The sequence below is a fragment of the Leptinotarsa decemlineata genome, unplaced genomic scaffold, assembly GCF_025532065.1.
Source record: "Leptinotarsa decemlineata unplaced genomic scaffold, Ldec_3_MD MMD2_tig00026307_RagTag_RagTag, whole genome shotgun sequence".
Lineage (NCBI taxonomy): Eukaryota > Metazoa > Arthropoda > Insecta > Coleoptera > Chrysomelidae > Leptinotarsa > Leptinotarsa decemlineata.
In genome coordinates, this window is record NW_027412681.1 from 9,690,151 (window position 1) to 9,712,164 (window position 22,014).

Consider the following 22,014-nt stretch of genomic DNA (forward strand, 5'->3'; position numbering starts at 1 on the left):
GTGCTCGTGTGTTGGGTAGGTTAGAAAACACTACAATGGCGATAAAGTGAAGTCTTTTAAATGTCCCCTTGTAAATGACGTCATATTTGCATGAAATTTACAGAAATCAGTGAAAGAGTTGATATCATCTTCGATTTGGCAATAGCCTGATGATTTATTATTGAAAAATGCATGAATATGTCATGCGATACCTCCATTTTGGCTAGAATGTGATTTCTGAAATAATTTGTGAAATATGTTTGAAATCATGTGCGATTAGTTTCTATATTCTTTATCGAATTAGATGGTTATGAGGATTCACAAATGAAGGTTAGGTTGGGTATAAAGTGAGTGGATCTATTCGACCCTCCACCGCAACCCATAAGGGTTTATTGAGGCTCACACTCGGCCAAATAAACCCAGCTTCTTAACGAAGCCCATTAGTTTGTATGGTGAGTGGTCTTACAGGTCAGATGGTAAGAGTACCAATGTAGGAATAGTTATACAATAAGAGAAAATTTTGCGTGGCAATGATAAAACTTGTGATGGATGTTTATTCTTCTTGTGAGTGAATAGTTATTATGGTCACAAATTGGTGAAGAATTACTTGATTTCTGCTGATTTCAGACCAACATCATATAATGATTCTGGAAAAGAAAGTTTTGAATATCCATTTCTCCACTTCCATGAACAAAAGGAAAACTTCCGAAGAGGAGAAGAGAGCAATTGATTTCGAAATTAACTGTTTACAAAGATGTGTAGATCATGCAAAAGAGTAACTTCTAGACAAAAAACTGATAGAAAAAGTCCTCTTGAAACAACTTCTTTCAGATAAACATTGAATCACACAAAAGAAAAAGTACTTTTGAAATAACTACTTCTATACGAAAATTCAATTATGAATATAATATAACATTACTGTTGTTTATGACGAATGACTTGGATATACTCATGTCATGGACGACAGTTGTTTTTAGTGACATTCATTCGCTTATTTGATTCAATAAGAGTATAATATTTCGAAATATCGATGCCCGCCATTGAGGATAGCAGTGTTTCGTGTAAGTGAAATTCTACGTCTTCCACTATGTTATCTAGTAATTCTGTGAATGATATTTGATTCAATCCCATAACGATTGTTTGGAGTATGAACTGAATAAGAAAAGGTTTTTTTTTGAATATTTCAGTTTTCATGTGCAAGTAGTTGTTTCGAAAGTAATTTTTCTTTCTTGTAATTGAATGTTGGATGAGAGTACTTGTTTCGGGTGGGCCTTTTTTCCCAGTTATTGTCTATGAGTTATTTTTTTGCATGATTTTTGTGAAGGGACTATTTTGAAATCAATTGCTGTCTTCCTTTATTTACAAATTTCTCACATTTTCTTCTATATGTATAAAGAAGTAAGAAGTCGGAAATCAATATCTTCTAAAAATATATCCTTCAGAATTTGAATTTGAATCCTAATTTATTGTCTTAACCTTGTGGTTGAAATGTCCTACTATTCCAATATCCGAATGTTTTTCATACATTGGTAAATATGAGGTGAATATAACGTGAACATGTCTTCTTCCGCAAAGGTCGCCAACCCAATCAAAGTCGACTGACTTGTCCATTTCTCCCAAGTCTCCGGAAAACATCACAGCCTCATGATTCACAAATATAATATTTATATGTATAGTCGATAACATAGATTTATTTTATTTTCCTTTTAATAAAGCGATACTGTTTAGCACAGCGTTATGTGGATTTCAAAATGTCATTCAAAACTTTCAGGCTTTCAACATAATATTCTGGTTTATACTCTTCAGGAAACTGCCAATCACGAATGTGTTCTATTTTGGTTAAACCCGTAAGTACCAAGAGTTTCTGGTAACTTCCTATGTTTGCGAATTTCATATCCGTGTCTATCCTGAAATGAAAAATTCAAACTCAATAAGAGAAGTATTTAAAAAGATTCCCACCTTTATAACTACAAACGCATTATTCCAATTCAACAGTAAACAATGTATATAAAGGATATTATAACAGACAGATTCGTCCAAAGGAAATACACAATTTTCTGATAGAGTACTCGTCTTCTTTTCATTTCCATACAAAATATGTCTTTAAATCATCAGCCTATTTTATTATGTCTACTGAAGCTACTGAATGCCGTTTCAGCTTTCTTGTATAGGGTTCTTTATTGAGCTCTTCCTATTTTCAAATTTAAATAAAATAAAGTGTAAATATTACTGGAGTTTCATTCCAAACACAAAACATCATTTCAACACCTCGAACGCTAAGTGATCATCTTCAAGTGGAAGATGAAATCTTCACCGCTTTTGTAGTACCAACCAGAAGGCTCTTTCAATTCATGAGGATGCCGTTTGGTCTCCATAACGCACTGGCAACGTGGAAACGATTCATAGATCGCGCTATAGGATTTCACCTAGAGAAAGTTCGTATTTATATATTTGCTTTCCGTCCCAGTTTTGTGTTGCCCTGATTTTGACCAACCCCACACCATTGAAACAGACGCAAGAGATTATGGCTTGGGAGGCCGTCCTTACACAAGTCCAAGAGAGTGGTGAGAGAGTAATTTGCTAGCTGAGTCGTTCACTCAATGGAAATGAGAGAAAGTGTTACCGAGAAAGGATATCTTGCTGTACTGTTTGCGGTGGAAAACCCGGGACCCTAAGTGGAAGGTAGTAATTTTACGCTGGTGACAGATCATTTCAGTTTGAAATGGTTGTTTTCCATTAAGGACCCTGTTGGCAGGATCGCACAATGGCTCCTCAGACTCCAGCAGTATGACTTCGTCATTGTGCACCGCAAAGGTAAGGACAATATTGTACCTGACACCTTGTCGCGGGCGGTTCCTGATGTAGATACGATCGAAGATTATATTGCCGAAGTCGGGATTTAGGACCGCCGGTATCTGGCACAGTAGATAAAGGAACGTCCTGAGAAATACCCTCTTTGGCATGTAGAGGGAAATAGCTTATTCAAACGTAAATGTAAAACTGAGGTATCCGGAATTGAAAGATGAGGAAAACCGATGGTTGCTGGTAATACCGAAAGATTCCATAGCGAAACTAATAAAGGAATTCCATGACCCACCTACTTGTTGACACCTGTGGGTTTTCAAAACCATAGGGAGACTGTCTCACAAATTTTATTGGCCAAAAATGGCATATGATGTAGCCAAATACGTTCTTGCAGCGTGTGCATTCAGACAAAACCAGAACAAAAACGACCAACTGGGCACATGCTCGGTTTGGCATCAACAGCTACCAGACTGGCAAATAGCTATTTGCTTTCGTGACAATGAATTGAAAAAGATTATGTTGCATTTTTCCCTACACACTTTAGAAATGTTACTTCAATGACTAACTTCGAAAATAGAAAAAGGAAAATGATAATTATGATGGTTTTTATGGATTCCGTCTCACTGATAATGCACCTCTTTTCAGGATCCATTTCCATATAATATCTCTTATGATATGAAAAGTTATCAGTTATCTTGTATATCCTCTCAATTTGTAATCAATCAGTCTATATTCCTTACATGGACAAAAGTTACTTTTTCGAGAAAATGTTATTGAAGCAATATTGTATACGGCAAAGTTTAATCTTTTACCTTGCAAGAAAACTGCAGAAAGTCAGTTGAGCTGAAGAGTTCGTAGGCTAACATAGCAGAAAAATGTTTCTCATGAAATTTGATTTCATTACTCGATATAGTTACTTTCGAGGGCGACACAACGATCATAGCGGTTATACAGTATCTCGATCTCATTTATATAGTACTATTTTTCTTTAGCCTCAAAAAAGGACCCAGTTTCGAAGATAATCTCTTTAGCGGCGCTGAATTTCTCTCCAGAGAGCATTTTCTTGAGGTTTCAGGACAGCAGTATGTCACCGAGAGCCAGCTATGGGAGATACGGTGGATGCTGAAACAATTCGAAGCCCAATTCATGCAATTTTACCATCGTTTCCATTGATTTGTGACACGGTGCATCATCTTGATGAAACGACACTTTCTTTTTCTTGAAATGGGGCCAATTTCCACGATTTCGTCCTTCAAACGCTATGTGATAGTCGCTATTGATGGTTTTTCTTTTTCAAGATAGTCGATGAATATTATACCAGGCGCATCCTAAAATATTGAAACCATAACTTTAGCAGCGGACTGTTACGTCTTTGTTCGTTTTCGAGACGGTTCACCACGTGCAGTCCACTCAGATGACGATAGTTTCGATTCAGGTGTGAAATTATGCAGCCATGTTTCATCCATTGTTACATATCGACGCACATATTCGAGTTGTTCATCGTAAAACAGCTTTAAACTTTGCTCAGAACAATCGGTTTGTTGTTGTTTTTGGTCGATTGTGAGCTCTCGCGGCACCCACTATGGACCGCATTTCCGCATACCCAAATATTCATGCAGGATATGCCCAACATATTCCTTTGATACCTTCAGAGCCTCAGCTATCTTGATCAATTTCACTTTGCTCTCATCCAAAATTATTTTGTGGCCTTTCTTTATGTTTTCGTCTATAACAACCTCTTTGGGGCGGCCACTGCGTGCATCGTCCTCGGTGCTCATTTAAAGTCCTTTCAACTAAGCAAACAACTTTTCAATGGTGATTTTCCCGGTGCAAAATCCGTATAATATTGCCTTGGCTGCACCAGTTTTTGTTTTCGCCAAAAAACAATGCTTTATTGACTCATGAAATTCTTTTATGTCCATATTCTCCAAACTAATAAAAGTTTCAACTCAAAATGTTTTATCTTACAAACTTATAGTCCGAACGCTGTGAAATTCGTACCTGTATCTTTTGAAGGTTAGGGTTAACTAAAAATAATCTGTGTGTCAGCCAACAAAAATTTCAGCCCTATAATGAATCTATGATAACTTCAATGAGAAAACAATAGGCTGGAAAACCACTCAGAGAGAGGTAGTTCATACATTTCGATACTTACTGATCTCCTATAAACAACACTCGTTTCGAATTCATTACACCATATTTTTTGCTGATGAACTCAGCAAAATAGTTAGAAGGTTTTGCGGTTATGACTGGTTCTTTTCCACTGAAATCCGTCAACATTTCAATGAATGGCCCAGTACCTGAAACAGAACAGTGATATTTTTTGTAAGATATTCTCGTAAAGGAACCAACTTTTCCGGGTCTTCCACGAAGACAATGAATATGCCAAGAATAATGATAAATATTCTCAAGGGTAAACGTGGGAAAACTAGAAAGTATACTTCAAAAAACCTCACTTGTTTTGGGGAAAACATCTTACAGTCAATAAATCGCGAGTATAAACTTTGCCATCACCACTGGCACTGCAGTGGAAGAAAACAAAAACTATCATTTGAACCATATCGATTTTATCAATACAATTTTACATATACCTACATCATCTTCATTGAAAAATCATAGAAACGAGTTCAGTCATGATAACGGCTTGAAAAAAAACACAGAAATCCGAAAGAGTTCATATATATTTTTTTCAAAGTTAGTGATTTAGATTGGTAAAATATTGTTTAAAAATATTCTACTATCACTAAAGATAGTAAAAAGTAACTATTGTTGATACTCACCGATGAAACACTATGAGTAAGTAACTCAGTCGCAATTTTTTTTAATAATCTAATCTAAAGAGCTGTAAAAAGTTCGTCTTTTCAGAAATTGAAAAATAAATGTCTTTAATATAGTATTATAAATCCCCTAGACGTGTCTGTCTATCCGAACGCTATCAACTCAAAAACTAAGGAATTTTCATACAATGTTCATGTGTATAATATTTCAATATTTGATATGAATTTGTTGAAACATATCTGTGGAAAATACGTCAGTTACCTTACGCATTTCATGTACCTAATATTTGTCCTTCACATCATATAATCTAACATAATATCATAGAATGTATGACTATCGCGCGAGGAAATGAATTCAAGTGGCCTCACAAATTGATGCGTCACGCATTATGAAAAAAGTTTGCAATGGCCTTGGTTTTGTTTTACGTAGTGAATCACTTCGAGAGTTGAGATCTCATTTTTGTTTTTATATTCAGGTAGGTGATGACATATTTCTAAATGAAATTAATAGTTTTGAATATAATTTTTTCGTTGAATCTTATAGTGAGTGAGTCAGTGAATTAATTTTATACAGATACATATTCGTCTATGACAGAAGAAAAAAGTATACATTTAGATACATAAAATATAGAGATTATATTATAATCCTAGGAGAACTAATGGAAGTTACGTCTACTTAAATGAGCTTGTATTGTATCCAGCAAACAAAATAGTGAATCTAATCCTATATAACCAGACACACAGATTTTGCCAGGTGGAGAAAATGAGATATAGGAAGAAGAACAACCATGCTGTACAAATTTGATTGAAGCATAAGCAGTCCAGTTACAATAGGGAACATTTCGGCCACATCGTCCCACATAAATACTATTACACTACGGACACTAAAGCTTGTCCACTGTATCTTTGGTATTGAAAAGGAAATTGGATAAGCTGACATGTGGTCTGATTGCTACTTCCACATTGTTTTTTCTGAATAATCCCGCAATTTACTGTCTTCTCTCACCGAAATATATCTTTATTTCTGATTTTTCATCTAGGGGTATATCAATCCTATGAAGAAAATTGGATTAGATAATTTAGGAAACACTTCCTACATGAATAGTATTTCACAAGTGTTGTTCATGACGAAGAATTTCAAGAACATGATTTTAACGATGAACGAGAACGAGAATGTTTCCTACTTATTCACCAAATTCATGTACTCGTAGTTTCGTAAGAATGTATCATCTTCTCCACCAACCGTTTCCTAGAGTTTTTGAAGTCCACTAGATACTCATTAGGACAACAAGAAGATTGTTCCGAATCCTTGGGGTTCTTGTTGAATACTCTGCAGGAAAAAAGCAGAATCAATATTCCTGACCGCTCTGGATTAAATGATTGTGCACAGTCTATGTCGTCTTGTGTTTTAGATCTTTTTCTGGGAAAATCCTCAATTGTTCACTTTCTAGTAAATGTTCAAGAGGTAGCAAAAACGAATGTGATATTCCGGAACTTCAACTAGCATTTCCTAATATAACTTATAACCAGTCCGTGCAAAGCTTATTGTTAGATCATCTGAAAATGAAACTTTCAACGGATGATGATCAAACCAAACCAACTGACTATTATAAGACAACAATTATAGCTGAGGCACCAGTCAATCTAATAATAATACTGATGATCTTCAAACATGACTCAACCTCTGACGGAAGCACCAAACTCTTACGAAGGTTCGAAATAGACGAACATTTCAATCTAGCAGACCACTATTATAATCTTCATGCAGTCATTGTTTAATGTGGTTCTGGCGTTGTCTGGTCGTTATTACGCATTGGTCAAAGACGAAATGGACTAGTTTGAGTTTGACGATAGTCGTGTCACTGTTTGGAACCTTTGGTATAGTAATTAATATTACTGGAGTTTTTTCCCAACACCAAATCGTTATTTTTAACACCTCGACACGTGTTTCGATCACCAAGTGATCATCTTCAAAGAGGAAGATGATGGTGATCATCTTCAAAGAGAAAGATGTTGGTGATCGAAACACGTGTCGAGGTGTTGAAAATTTCGATTTGGTGTTGGGGAAAAAACTCCAGTAATATTCACTAAATATTCTGACAATATCTTGAATCTATTGGAGCCTTCGGAAACACCCTACATTTTATTTTATGGAAGAGAGGACATTGAAAGATCAAGATCTTCAAATGCTGTGGTGCTGCAGGTTTTTCTGAGTTTTCCTGTAGCTGAAAAAGCAAATGCGCCACTGAAATCAATCGAGTCACCCCGGAGCGCCAATTATTTTTTGTTGTTGTTTCACAATTTGTGTTACTTTTTTATATGTTTCCATAATTAAAAATTCCTTGAATCTGCATGTGAATTTGTTTTTTAACTAACTTCTGGTATGTGTCTGCGTTAAAACCATTATTTTCCAATCTATATAATTATTTCAGTTTCCCTATTAAGATTATTAGGAGACAAAGGTAACGAGAATGCTGTGTAACATTGAAATGTAGGTTGCTAATTTATGAGTATCGGAATAAAAAGAATCACTCGGGATTGTAATGTATGTGTAGCTCGGTTTTCTAGATACATTGAACTCAAATTTATTATGATTATGTGTGATGTTAGTTACAAATACAACTGGTGTAAAAACATAGAAAATTTTATTTCTCATTTCTCAAGATGATCTCATACATTCATCAATTTATATGATTACTATCATATTTTTTTTAAGTAAATAAACGGCTTTGTGGCTTTTCCTCAGTCATTCATTGGAATATAATAATTAGAATATTATCATTCATGTGGCAAAATGAAAATGAATCACAGATACATTACCAATCAATGGTCCTCTGGATCCTATTTCAAGTTTTTTATCAGGAAGTGTAACTATGAAGAGGCATTCTTTCCTCTTCAAATAAGTTAGGGCTTTCTGCAATTTGAGGTAGGTCATGTTCAAATCCCATGAAAAGATGATTGCACCTATGTCTTCATCGTCTCCAATATTTTCAATGAGAGTATGAAGCGATTCTGTTTCAGATGGCTAGAAATAGGGATAGAAATAAGTGGTGGATCATAACTCACCTATTGGTCAAAAATATTTTTGTGTCGGTATTATTTAAAAATCAACACACCATTTCATAACTTGATCCGAAATATTAAATTTCATCAAATTTTTTAGCGGCAAACACTGTAGAATATTTCATATATTTTTATTTGAAAATTTATCATGCATCTCAGAATGTTGAACTTTCTAAAAGCTACTTTTCTGATATGATATGGTATTAGTGGTATTTAATAATAATAATAATAATTGCTTTTATTGACAAAATGCAGTACAACATACAGTAGATATAAATAAAAAAACAGGCAGTTCTTAAATGATATCCTACATTTTTGTCAAAAGGCAGAATTCAGGTTCTGATTTTGTCATTTGAGTAACGCAATCAGAACTTGCTCTTCCATTCAACCGTCTTCATAACAATAATTACAAATAAATTCTAATCATTAACCACTTATGCTATCACCTATCCTTATTTCGTTCAATGAACGACAATGAAAAAATAATAAAAAAAATAGAAAAATGTAAACTGATAATTCGCCTACAAAACGATAATGAAAACTAATGAAGAAACAGAAAAATGTTGGCTAATTATTTTACCTAGAAACATATATTTGCTTGTATATACACGTAGGCATTCATATACACACATATATAAGTGGATCATTATTTACAGCTTGACAATAAATTTGGTAGAAGAAATTCATTTAAAAGTAAATCATCTTTCAGCTTTTTTCTGAATTTTGCAAGCGACAGTGACTTCAATGAGTCAGGGAGTCGATTATACAGCCGAGATATATTATATGAAAAGGAGCATCGAAATAATGAAGTTTTATAGGATGGAGTGGCTAGATGCTTGAATCTCAAGTTCAGGTGATGAACGTCGGTGCGGAAGCTGATCTTTTCATGACGATAACTCGGTACTTTCGTAGAGATTATATTAAGAAATGAAATGCAAGAGTGGAATATCCTTCGGGCCTCCATATTCAGTCATCCTAGACTACTCAAATGATGAGAAATAAGTTGTCGCCTTTTTGTTCCAGTGATAAGTCTTGAACAAGAATTCTGCAAAGTTTGTAGTCGTCCTTTGTCAGACTGTAACAAACTTGGGCCATATACAGTATCCGCGTAGTTTGCGTGAGATAGTACCAAGGCATCACATAGCAATTTCTTGGACTGTCTATTGAGAATCTCCCTATTCGAATATATAGTTTTCAAGCTGCAATATTCCCTCTTCAGGATTAGTGAAACATGAGGTGAAAATCTGAGAGACTGATCTATTGTGAAACCAAGATTTTAAGTGCGCTCAGACAAACTGAGATTTACATTATCAAGAAGAATCGAAACTTGATTTTGACATCTTTTTCTCATTGCTGTCCTCCCGAATAGCATGGCAACAGTTTTAGAAGGATTGATTGTTAGACAGTATTTTTTATCATTGCTGTCCTCCCGAATAGCATGGCAACAGTTTTAGAAGGATTGATTGTTAGACAGTATTTTTTAGAGGTGGTTAATAAAGAATTTAGATATTTGTTGATTTGTTGGCAAGCTATTGCAAGTGAAATTTCAGGAAATTGCATATAGATTTGAGTGTCATCTGCGTAACTGTGAATTTTAGTATACTTTAGACATCTGGAAAATTGTGACGTATATATCACGAATAATGCAGGGCCAAGGATAGACCCTTGAGGGACACCTGCAAAAACTCCAAGATAATCTGGAGGCTGATTATCCAGAATAACACATTGGGTTCGACTGTTCAAATAGTTATCAATTAGACCGGCAGAAAAGTTCGCAAATCCAAGATATTTCAATAAGGCAATTAAAAGCTGATGGCATATTCTATCGAAAGCTTTGGAAAAGTCTATTAATACAAGAACAGAAAGTTTATTGCTGTCGATTGATTTGTGAATATCATCTACGACTTTTAAAAGCGCAGTCGTGCAACTATGGCCTGGTCTAAAACCTGATTGGGACGATGGTAATATTTTATTTTCCTCCAGAAACTCACGGATTTGTTTATCGAGGATTATTTCTAGAATTCAAATATGGCACATAAAATGCTTATAGGGCAGAGGTCACTGAAATTCTGGGCATCGTTGATTTTAGAGGGTGAACGTGAGATTGCTTCCAGGTTGTAGGGAATACACTAAAATCGATACAGGTGTTGAAAATGTGTTCTATAAACTGTAATATAAAAGGACTAGAATGAAGTAGCATTTTAATGCTAATGCTATCGGGACTGCATTAGATTTCACCGAGAGCAGGAAACTTCGACCGTTTGAATACGAAGCTTAACACGGAACTGAGCGGATCTTCAAAAATTAAATCTGTTGAAATCTGTTTTTTCGTCATCCAGCTGACCGCCCTCCTTCGAATTCTAAATTGTAGTATCTGAGAATTATTGAGATCCCACTTTATAACTGACGATTTCTAGCAGTGGTTGGACGATACGCAGTGGAAACCGATCGTTTAGTCGTAGGGCTCGAACCGTCGTTTCACAGAGCTGTCGTTTGAATGCGTAAAACGAATAATTTACGATAACCCAACCGGCAACCGTCCTCTGTTCTTGACAGCTGGCAGATTTTTTTTCACTAATACTCCCTTGATACTTATGTTTATATAAATTCCAGACAGTATTTATTCAAAAATATGGATTGACCCTGTTTGGGTTTCGAATCTAAACAAGGTTGAACCTTGTAAAAGAACTGACGTTTAAAATGGCGGTAATTTAAAAACAAATACAAGTTCTGACAGTTTCATACAGATTACGTTCAGACTTATTGATGGTGCATTTCAGAAAAAGAATGAAAAAAATCGAAATCATTTTATACAGTAAAAATGTTACTTATGATTGGAAGATAATCCTGGTTGTGTATTTTGTTAAAACCATTAATTTGATAGATAATGCTGATAACGTGACTATCATTTTTCTGAATACTTTTTGTCTCAATTGGAAAAGAAATTGATGTTAAAGAGAAATTCTCAATGGAGCCGTTATTGAAAAATATACTGTTATTTATAAAATCTTCAGTATCGACGTTTCGTACTCACGTGAAATTCGGTCCTCCAATGAAACTGAATAACTGGATTACAAACGTTTAATTATTGTATGATATTATCGAAAATTTTCATTCTTTTTGGAATAAGAACTTCTCTTCCTGATCATTATCATTTATACCAGCATTTATATTATGTGATATAAAACTACCATCAACTCCGTTACTTGTTCGACTTATTTACAAAAAATCAAAATTGAATATTGAAATTTAAATTTTGAAAAATAAATCATTTGATATTTTTCACTCACTGGTTCTGGGGCAACTTCAAAGTTTGCCTTTCTAAGCTCTTCCTTCAGACTGTTCGTTCCGATAACAAAAAGTTTCTTTTTGAATTTTATGTCTTCAAGGTAAGATATCAATGAACCTACTGGACTGGCCACATCTTCAATTTCGGCATTGAAACCTGCTCGCACTAATTTTTTCCATATTTCTATGCCACTGACGAGGGGATTATTCGTGACGAACCGTACTCGTTTCCCACGTCCTTTAAGAGAGTCTATACATTCTTTGGAACCTGGTATTTCATTGTATACCTGCCATATAACTCCTGAAATAATACAATCTGTTTAAAAAATCTGATTAAAATCTGTTTTTCCGTTAATCAGCTGCCGCCCCCATACGAACGACAACTCTCAGAAGTTGAGAAACTTGTGCGAGCCAAGGGCTAACGAGGTCTTACTTTTTATCGTGTGATTCTTAACCTAACACAATCAGTAATATAGAACTTACTGAATTGAAAAAACTCAGAGAAATTATAAAACACAAAAAGGAAACTTTTGCGTTTCTCCTCATCTTTGCTTACTCTTGATTTCACGGTAATAGTTGGTGAAAAAAGAGCAGATGTCTGTGAATACTGGAAAAAGGACTTTGCCTATGGACCTATGCGATCATACCTTATACGGAAATATACGCATTGAATTTGTTTGTGTAGAGAATGACAGAAACCATAGAGGAATCCATGAAAATATTTTTAGATGCCCAAGCGGCCGGGAGATGTCTGATAGTGAGATCCAATGATTTTTTTGAATTCCTGGTCCCACTGGCCTGGATAATAATAAGCCTGCTGACTTCCTTGCAAAGAAGGGAACTGTAAGTGATTATATTGGACCAAAAACTGTCTCTAGTATCGTTTTAGGCCTCACCAAACAAACTATGGATATCTGATTCTTTAGGTTACAGCAGAAAAACCTACGTTGTCTAGCAGTCCAGTCGCTGTCGACTGAACCCTCATACGAAGAGCCTTGACCTGCCATTGTTTGGCAGCAACATTTCATTCTCTGTATCTGTCCCGTAGCGAACCGAATCAGGTTTCCAGAGTTTGACAGAATTCAAGACCCATTTTTCCGCTTGATCAAAGGTTTATATAGGTTGCGTTTCTTTATGTCAGCTTGGCGAAATAACTAAGATGAAAACACCTGAAAAGATCAATAACAAATTCTGATTCCTTTAACAAAAAATGACATTGGTTTGAAATGTAATGGTGCTATCATGTAGTAGGTCATTCGGATCCTTTGGTTTTTCATAGCTGATATTTGATGCTAGCAGTGGTTCTGGAATCATTTGCTTCTGATTCCCACCTGAATTCTGTCGTTTTTGGCTGATTCAGAATGGAACTGGCAGATTCTGCGATGACCATTTACAATGTGACAACATATGTGCTATACAAATTAGTGTTCCTATAATTTTGATTTTCGTAATCATAATTTATCGCTACTGATTCCTTCAATTATCCCATCTTGGTATTTTTGTATTTTAAATTCATAGTTTATTCAAACATGAAACACATTTATACTTCATATCAGGAAGCCACTCCTAATGACATTCACTGAACTATGAAATAAGAGGCCGCTTGAGTTCAAAATTCAGATCCAATAATGAGTAAAAATAGATTCTAACAATGAAGCAGGTCTAAACATATCAAAAAAGCGCCGGATTTTTCGAATCCAAGTTATGTTTCTGCTTGAAATATTCTTCAGAATTCTGGAATATTATAAGGATTATATTTCGGACCACTGTCAACATCGATTTCTGAATATGGAACTGAATTTTTCACAGCATTCTAGTTATTATTTTCTATCATGAATCTACTGTCGCATTATGAAACCCAAAAGAAAATTTTTGGATATTCGACCATTCAACCAATTTCCAAATATCAAAGGATCAATTGCTGAAATATTCCTTCGAATCAATCCATGAAACATGATGTGAACAAAAGTTTTGATACCAATTGTTTGTGGTAGGCAATTTTGGTATTCACGCCCTAGGTTGAAATTTCTCAATAGATTTTTTAACATTATCTTTCAAATTTGTAAACATTTACTATATATAGTTTATGACGCCTACATTGTTCAACAGGACAACTCACAGATCACTATTTCCTGAAACAAGACCTAAACTGTCATGAACTCGACGTGCCGTTTCAGTTTGAAAGATCAAGTAACCAAAACAGGTTCTCAGTGTTTGATAAAGTCCAATTCTCTGGGTTGGAATATAATTCATCAAATGAACTATTCGGCTTTTTTGGAGAGATTGAATCCAAACTTCACTTACAAATGGTGAAGATTGCAGTGGATGGTCGGACACTCTCTAACATTGAACCAAACTCCACTTATGGTAAATAATAATGCAGAATAGCAATCTTCTTTCTGAATCATTGCGATTGAACTTCTGATTGGTTTCAAAATCGAAGATTCCTTTCCTCTTCAGATACTAGATTGCTGGGTTGATCTGGAAGCAACGTCCTCAAAGAGTTGAGGGGAAGGAGAAGGTAGCATTGATGCTGACCAGATGACCCTACGGAAACACGTAGGGGTTTGAACCAGACATAATGTATTGGCTCTACCCCATGGTGTTCAAACCCATTCGTGTATATAGTCTGATTGCCAAAGATGAAACAACTCGTTTTTTACAAACGAAGCAGAATGCAAAGAATCGCATCTTTGAAATTGATGGGAGAAATGAAAGTCAGTCACCTATATTTGAGACAATTTCAAATCTTCCTTTTCCACATCTAGTAATAATGGGGAAGCAAATTCAAATAGGACACTCAGAGTTACATGTAGCTGGGTAAAACTGAATTTGGAATATGTGGAGGAACGAAACCAAACATATTCTTGGACAATGTGCCACAAACGCGGTCAAAGCCTTGAAATAATAAATATAATTATCCTTAGACCATGGTCGGCAGAAACACTTGATGAACAATGATACAAGAACCGAACATGGAACGGGATCTAGAATATTCTGTGCTGGGAGAAACCTTCATTTTAGTTACTCACTCGATCAGTACACATTAGTCTTCAAAGCTGAAGTGTATGCAATGTACCAATGCGCAAGTAATGATAATTAATTTGAGGCATCAACGAAATTGGCGGATCAATATTTTCACAGACAGCTAGTCTGCACTTGGATCACTGTCGAACCCCATCAATACTAATCTGGAAGTACCGTGAAGAACTGATGGAACTGGCGAATAGCGAATAGATTGACTATATACTGGGTGCCGGGGTACTGAGGCATCGCAGGTAACAGAAAACTGAGTACCAGATACGGATCATCATCCGGAAAAATCTATGGAGTGTGAGGGTAGCGCAACATCTTTGGTACAAAATGAAATAGATGGATGGGTCTATAAGAAACGTAGAGAGTACTGAAAAAGCTTTCCAATCCCAACAGGTCCAGATCCTTCTGCTACAGATTTCGATCATAATTTCACCACTAACACAAGTGGATAGTTCAATTGCAACAACAGCCATAGAAAACACAGCTGGGTCTGATGAAGTGCCTGACACAGTACTCAGAAAGTGCACCAATGAACTCGCACAAGTATTTTGCAGACTTTTTAACCTTTGTTAGAAGGAAGGCATTTTTCCTTTTCGTTGCAAGATTGCTCGCGAGCAGCCTATTCTCAAAAAGGGGAAGAAAAATCTTCCAAATAACTATAGACCAATCGCTAAACAATCAGTTATATCAAAAATCATATAGATAGCCGTACCACTATATCCTTGAATATTTGAATTACTTTAACATCTTGAGCGATCATCAAAATGTTTTTCGGAAACAAAGATCAACAAGCGATCTTCTATCGTATGTCACCCATATTTGGAATAGCTCAATCGAGGCACATGGAGAATCAACAGCTGTTGCGCTTGATATTTCTGAGGCAATTGACCGTGAATGGCAAGAGGGTTCGTTGGCGAAACTTTGATGCTATGGCTCTTTAGGTTCCTGAATGAACGTTTCCTGCAAGTGGACGTCAATGTATATCTCTCGAATACTTTTATCATCAACGCTGGTGTTCCTCAGGAATCCATGTTGTCTCCAACCCTCTTTTTATTGTATATCAACGTCTCACTGGAGGAAATCAAGAATCCAATATATTGCTTTGCTGATGACAGCACATCTTCACCAGCAGCAGAATATTGCTTGAAAGTAACCAGGTTCAATTCAATGTCACGAAAACCTAGGCATCGGTTTTTTCCAAAAAGATAAATGTCTCCGAACCGGCTATAATAATGTCAGGACAAACAATTCCGCATTCTGCTTCGATAAGTTTGTTGAGGATGAAATGGACACCAATATGTCTTGGTACAATCGTGTGACTGATATTGCAAAGGCTGCTTCTTGAAAACTTGAAACACTGGTCCGAACCAGAAAACTGTACACATCCCAACAACTTTTGATGGTTTATAAAGCTCAGATCAAACCTACTTTGAAGTATTGTTCTTGTGTATGAAGCTCCACCTCTAAGCATACCCTGAAAATGCTGGATTCCATCCAGAAGAGAGCCATCCTTCTAGTTGGAGACACGAACATCACTTGCAACCTTGATTTTCTGGAACATCGAGGAAAGGTAGGAGATTTGTCTCTCTTTCATAGATACTATCACAGGAGGTGTTCAGGTGATTTGGCACATTTCATTCCACCAAGAACAGTAAATATCACAAATACGTGACGAACTGTGGCTGCTCATCGTATTGAGATTCAACTCAGTGTACCTCGAACTTCACTGGATAAGAACTCTTTCATTTGGAGAACATCGTTTATGTGGATTCAACGTCTTGAGCACTTTTTTCCAATCCCGGGATTCAAATCCAACATGAATTGCTATTTTCGCACAGGCACCTTGAAGATATGCCTGTAGTGCTTGTGTTTTGCATTAAAAAAAAGCATACCCGGAAATACACGGGTATGCGTTCGACAAGACAACTGAAAAATTGCTTTCACATGAAGGGGATCCGTGCAGAACGATTACAGGGCTACAGTGTTTTCGGAAGACTTTGGATAGACGTTCAACAGATGATAGTTTGAAATCTATGTACATCAAGGAATGCACTCCATTCACCTATTCATTATCTGTCTTTAAATCTGTTAGAATCTGTAGAATTTCAGTTCATTAGTAAGTCAAAATTATTTTGATATTCTTGAAAAAGTGAAATTTTGTTACAACAAACTCACACATCAAAGTTTCTCCTAAAAAAATAGACTACATTTCACTCATTTCAAATGAGATAATACAGAATTGAAGATCAGCAATAAGAATATTATCAATGAAAATTATCTACTCACCATCCATATCAGTCAGAACATGGTCGAAGGATTTGAAGAACTTTGATTGTTCCTCTTTAGAAACTTCTGCCAAATTCTTCAGTGAACCCATATTCAATTCAAGGTTCACTTCGATAATGATCAGCAATCATTAATAAATGAAATTTCAAGAGCACGTTTCAGTGTTATCAAGTTTAAAAAAGATTAGATATGAAAACATCATGACGGATAATAAATAGTGCGGTGAATGAATACTTCTTTAAATCTCGTTGTGGTTTGAATATCAGGATCGACAACAGAAAAATATTGTTAGAGTTTGTGAAGAATCATCAATTTTCAGAAATGTAGTCTCTCCGAAACGAAATGAAGTATTTTCATTTACTTAACAAGAAGTGATTTTTCAATCACTTCAATTTTTCATCAATTAATTGAAAAATTGATAGAAATATTTATGAGTTACTTGGATCAAAAAAAAATAAAAATATGGTGTTGAAGTAATTGGAGCAACAAGAAATGAAAAAGGAAACATTTTTCTATATTTACTTTCATAATAACAAGAAATGAAAAGGAAGAAAGTAATGGAATGATAGAAAATCAAAAAAGAAAAACAACAGAAGAAATTAATTGAACAATCGAAAACATGGGAAAAATAGAGATAGAGAAAACTAAAATTAACAAGATGAAATAATTGAAGAAGAGCAGTACAAAAATTCAGAATGATTCAACATTCAGAAAAACAGCTGAATGATTTTTTCAGCAAAATCCGCAAAAAAGCAATTACGAACACATTCAAATCACCAGTCAAACTAACCACGTGCTGTGTCAATTAAAACAGTATCACTGGCCGAAAACAGACAAGACAAATGTATAGTAAGACTTGAAAACCTGCCTCTTTTGATAAACAGACATCATGATCAACAATTTGATCGATATGAAAAATTAACTTTTACATGAGTTCTAGAACTCGATAAAACACTAGACACAAAACCAGGAAAATAGTTATGATTCGAAAGTAATTTATTATCAACCCCTGAGAAAGCTTTTGTATAGGAAAACAGGTGTCGCGGTTTCTGTAAAACCTTTTATAGTGAAAATCATACAATTAACTGTATTGATGAGTTTTTTTACGAAACCATGAAGTATAAAAGCCCTCAAGTATAGCAATGATGCTAGCAATTATAATGAGAAATCGACCTTTTGGCATCAACATACGAACAAGATGACAGAGATTTTGTTTGAACTGTTTCGGGAAACCAAAGCATCTGTAGATGTATTCTCGGAAATGACTAAAATATCACACTCTACAGAAAATACAAACGGAAAATTTCTAGATCAAGATGCTGTAATACAGAGAGAAAAACCGGCTGGGTTTTGTCTGAATTTGACCGGCCAAAAGTAAGTGATATGACATGGACTCATTGAACCAAGGAGAAAAGAAGTATTTGTGGCTGAGAATTATTGATACCAGTTAGGGCTGCAATGCTCGATCCGCTTTGTGAATATTGAGAAGGAACAACTGGATCTAAGTGATTTTGAGTTAGTTCTATTGCTGAATGTGAAACCAAAGTGTTCAGCATTTACGAAGCAGATAAACATTCTTGGCCATTTCGAATAATAAAATGAGAACTAGAAGGGATAAGTACGAGTTTCTGAGTATTTGTGGATCATAATAACATAATTAGTTGGGCTGAAAAAGAGACTGAAAACAGCGTCAATTCTAACGCATCCACGAGAGAAAGCAAATTTCATTCTTGACTTCGATGGATTTCAGAATGGAATCTCATGAAAAATTTCACAGAATCTCATATAATACTAGTGCGCAAATCCTTGGGAAGAGCCAAAACAATTTATTTTGTTACTATCCTATCAATGTGAGGACTAATCATAGAGCTCTTCGGTTGTTCATGAAATTTCTGGCTTCAAACTGGTAAAAATACTAATGACTACCACTAATGAGGTGCGGAAAGAGCAGATCTATGAGTGGTAGATGAAGAGTTGAAAATCCAAAACAAAGAAACGGACCTCTGAGTGATACGAAACTGGATCTCATATGTGAGAGTCCAGATGATAGATATCACAGATCCCAATTCGTTGGTAGACATGCAGAGAGAAGTAATGGTATGAATATGTGCTTTTTCCAAGAAAGTCAAAGAGTCTCAACATATTTGAACTTTTTTTCGGACTGATGATGGCAACAGATACCTGTTAGTAGTAGAGGACTACCACCTTTCGTGTTTTCCGTTATTATTGAAAGAATTGTTCTGAATGAGCGGCAAAAAGATGATTCAATAGAATTATTGCAATAGTTATGTGGATCGATAGTTTATCGGGATGCCACTTATTTCTAGAACCTGCTACAACAAACCTACCTGTATCATTGAGTATCAATATCTTTTCTAGGATATTTCTCCCACGAAATGTCTAGTGCAACGTTTTTCCTAATGAAATAAAATATTATTCAACTTGACCAAACAATAAAATCCTTATACTCAATTCTGTACAGTTGGGTAAATACCACATAAATCAAAAACTAACCTCAAAGTGTTGATACAATAATATCTAAATTCAACAGTTGCTGAGAACAGAAATAGGATAAAGCGGGGTGTTGCATAACACTCGAAATGATTGTGAAAACAAACACTGTTAACATCTCGAACAAATACGTTTGATATGTTTTACAATGATTGCTGTTTATCGAGCATCATTGAAATACCTAATTAGTGGTAGCTCGATTTGGAGTTTGATCGCTTCTCGTTTTATAGTGATTATATGAATGAATTGATGTTATCGTAACCAGATAGTTTATATTTTATAATTTATGATTTGGAGACACATCACTACAACATGACAATATCTGAAAGACAGTCAGAATCAAAAATTAAATAAAAAAAAAAAACGATTTATCAGAAATATGGAATGTTTGAAAATAATTTAGAATATCAGGAAGTTAACAAGATGAGTATGGAAGAAATGGAAAGAGCTTCAAAAAAGAATACTAGAAGAAAAAATTCATGAAGATAAAATTGACAAGGAAGTGTATTATGAGACATCAAAAACTACAACACTCGAGAGTGTAAAAATAATAATAATAATATTTATTCACCATTCAATGAAATTCCCACTGTTTAAAAACATATGAGGATTTATAATACAATTATCAGTAGATTTATCACTTAAGCAAATAAATAAAGAAAACATACAAAGGCTCAGGCTACAATGCAATTTTTTTTCTCATAAATTAACAATAAATTAAACACTAATATATATATATATATATATATATATATATAATATATATATATATATATATATATATTTATATATATATATATATATTTATATATATATATATATATATATATATATATATATATATATATATATATATATATATATATATATATATATATATATATATATATATATATATATATATATATATTGTTATGAAAAGACTCGAAATACAACAGTATATGGGAATTAAAAAAAATATCACGAAGGAATTCAGAAAATTGATATATGGTAACTAGTGGAACGAGATAGATTTTCAATTGTTTTATCAACAAGAGATTCTTCTTGAGGCAACGAAAGAGACGCCACGCTGAAATTTTCTCTCCGTAAAATTTGAATTATATAAAGTACATGAATTAAGAATTAAACTGAATAGTAGTGAATACTGATTGGCAATAATAAAGTCAGTGAAAAAAACCTACCTGTCCAGCCAAGTCGAGTAAGAAATCCACGAGTTCCAGCTTCACAGAAAGATCACACCACACACACACACACACACACACACACAGCGTTGGAGGAAAGTAAGGTATTTACCTAAACCATTCATAAACAATATATGCATATATTAATGAAAAGACCTACGAACTGATTAAGAATAAAAAGTACTCGAAATCAAAACAAGAAATTGGACTCTGCCGAATTACAGTGACCTGCAATTCATAAACTGACAATTACCACATTTGTTCGGTGTTTCTATATTGAATAGTTCGTTGTTTGGTGTAGATTTAGGACTTTCTTAGAATTAAGGAATTTCTCTTTTGGCTATTGATAAATTTATATATTTCTGAATCAAACATATTTTTACTTTCACAATTAAAACTGTTCTATATTTCCTGACAACAATTGTGTCTTTTTCAAAATTTTTTCACAGGTGAAATCTACTAGAAAAATCAAAGTTTGGTCAGTAATAGTTGTGTTTTTGCCTGAATCCACCTGAGTGGTTGAGAAAAAACTAATGCAACTAATTTTCCTTTTTTGAGTGTTTCAATATTAAATTCTACAAAAAGGATTTGAAGCTTTATATCTTCTATTAATTATTTGCGAGCGCTTTCGACAGTTGGTAGTACTGTCATCTTCTAGGCACTCCTCAAAACAAAGTTTGAGGAGTGCCTAGAAGATGATACTGAGAGGAAATAGAGTCACACATTCTTTCGACATGGATACACACACCTATTTTATATTTTATCAGTTCATATGATATAAATTGATTTGAAATCACTGAAAGAATCTGTAAATGATTAAAAAGATTAGCTGAAAAATGACGAGTATAGCAAAAAAGTTGGAATTACAATGAAATAAAATACAAGCAACAACAGAAATATCAAAAAATTGAACTATCAACACGAGATGGAAATTAAAAAAAAATTATTATCAAAAAGTTAAAATTAAAAATTAAAAGATTCCAAATCAAGTTACTTCACGACGTTTCGATTTTCAGTATCCACAATCATCTCAGGGTGACAATTGGACTTATTCATCCGAGATCTGACTATTTATAGGTCATTCGAGT

General features: G+C 34.6%; 2 protein-coding genes across 3 annotated transcripts in view; one reads left to right on the forward strand and one right to left on the reverse strand.

Moving 5' to 3' along the window:
* Window positions 1-22,014, forward strand: part of LOC141485055 (uncharacterized) — a 143,150-nt gene that overhangs the window by 33,777 nt on the left and 87,359 nt on the right. The gene's annotated exons all lie outside the window — the stretch shown is intronic.
* On the reverse strand, window positions 1,622-17,392 carry LOC111512464 (uncharacterized). The gene is made up of 5 exons (XM_023168585.2): window positions 17,235-17,392; window positions 11,915-12,213; window positions 8,382-8,586; window positions 4,940-5,084; window positions 1,622-1,886 (listed from the first exon to the last, which is right to left on the reverse strand). Exons 1-5 carry the CDS (start codon window positions 17,323-17,325, stop codon window positions 1,715-1,717), a joined length of 912 nt encoding a protein of 303 aa, XP_023024353.2. The 5' UTR covers window positions 17,326-17,392; the 3' UTR covers window positions 1,622-1,714.

Bases quoted from the DNA above. Each gene is read 5' to 3' on its own strand.
- LOC111512464 (XM_023168585.2), bottom strand. From the start codon at position 17,325: ATGGGTTCACTGAAGAATTTGGCAGAAGTTTCTAAAGAGGAACAATCA. The intron at 8,587-11,914 runs GTGAGTGAAAAA...CCCTATTTCTAG, and splicing joins TTGAAGTTGCCCCAGAACCA to CCATCTGAAACAGAATCGCT. The intron at 5,085-8,381 runs GTAATGTATCTG...GTTCTGTTTCAG, and splicing joins ATCCAGAGGACCATTGATTG to GTACTGGGCCATTCATTGAA.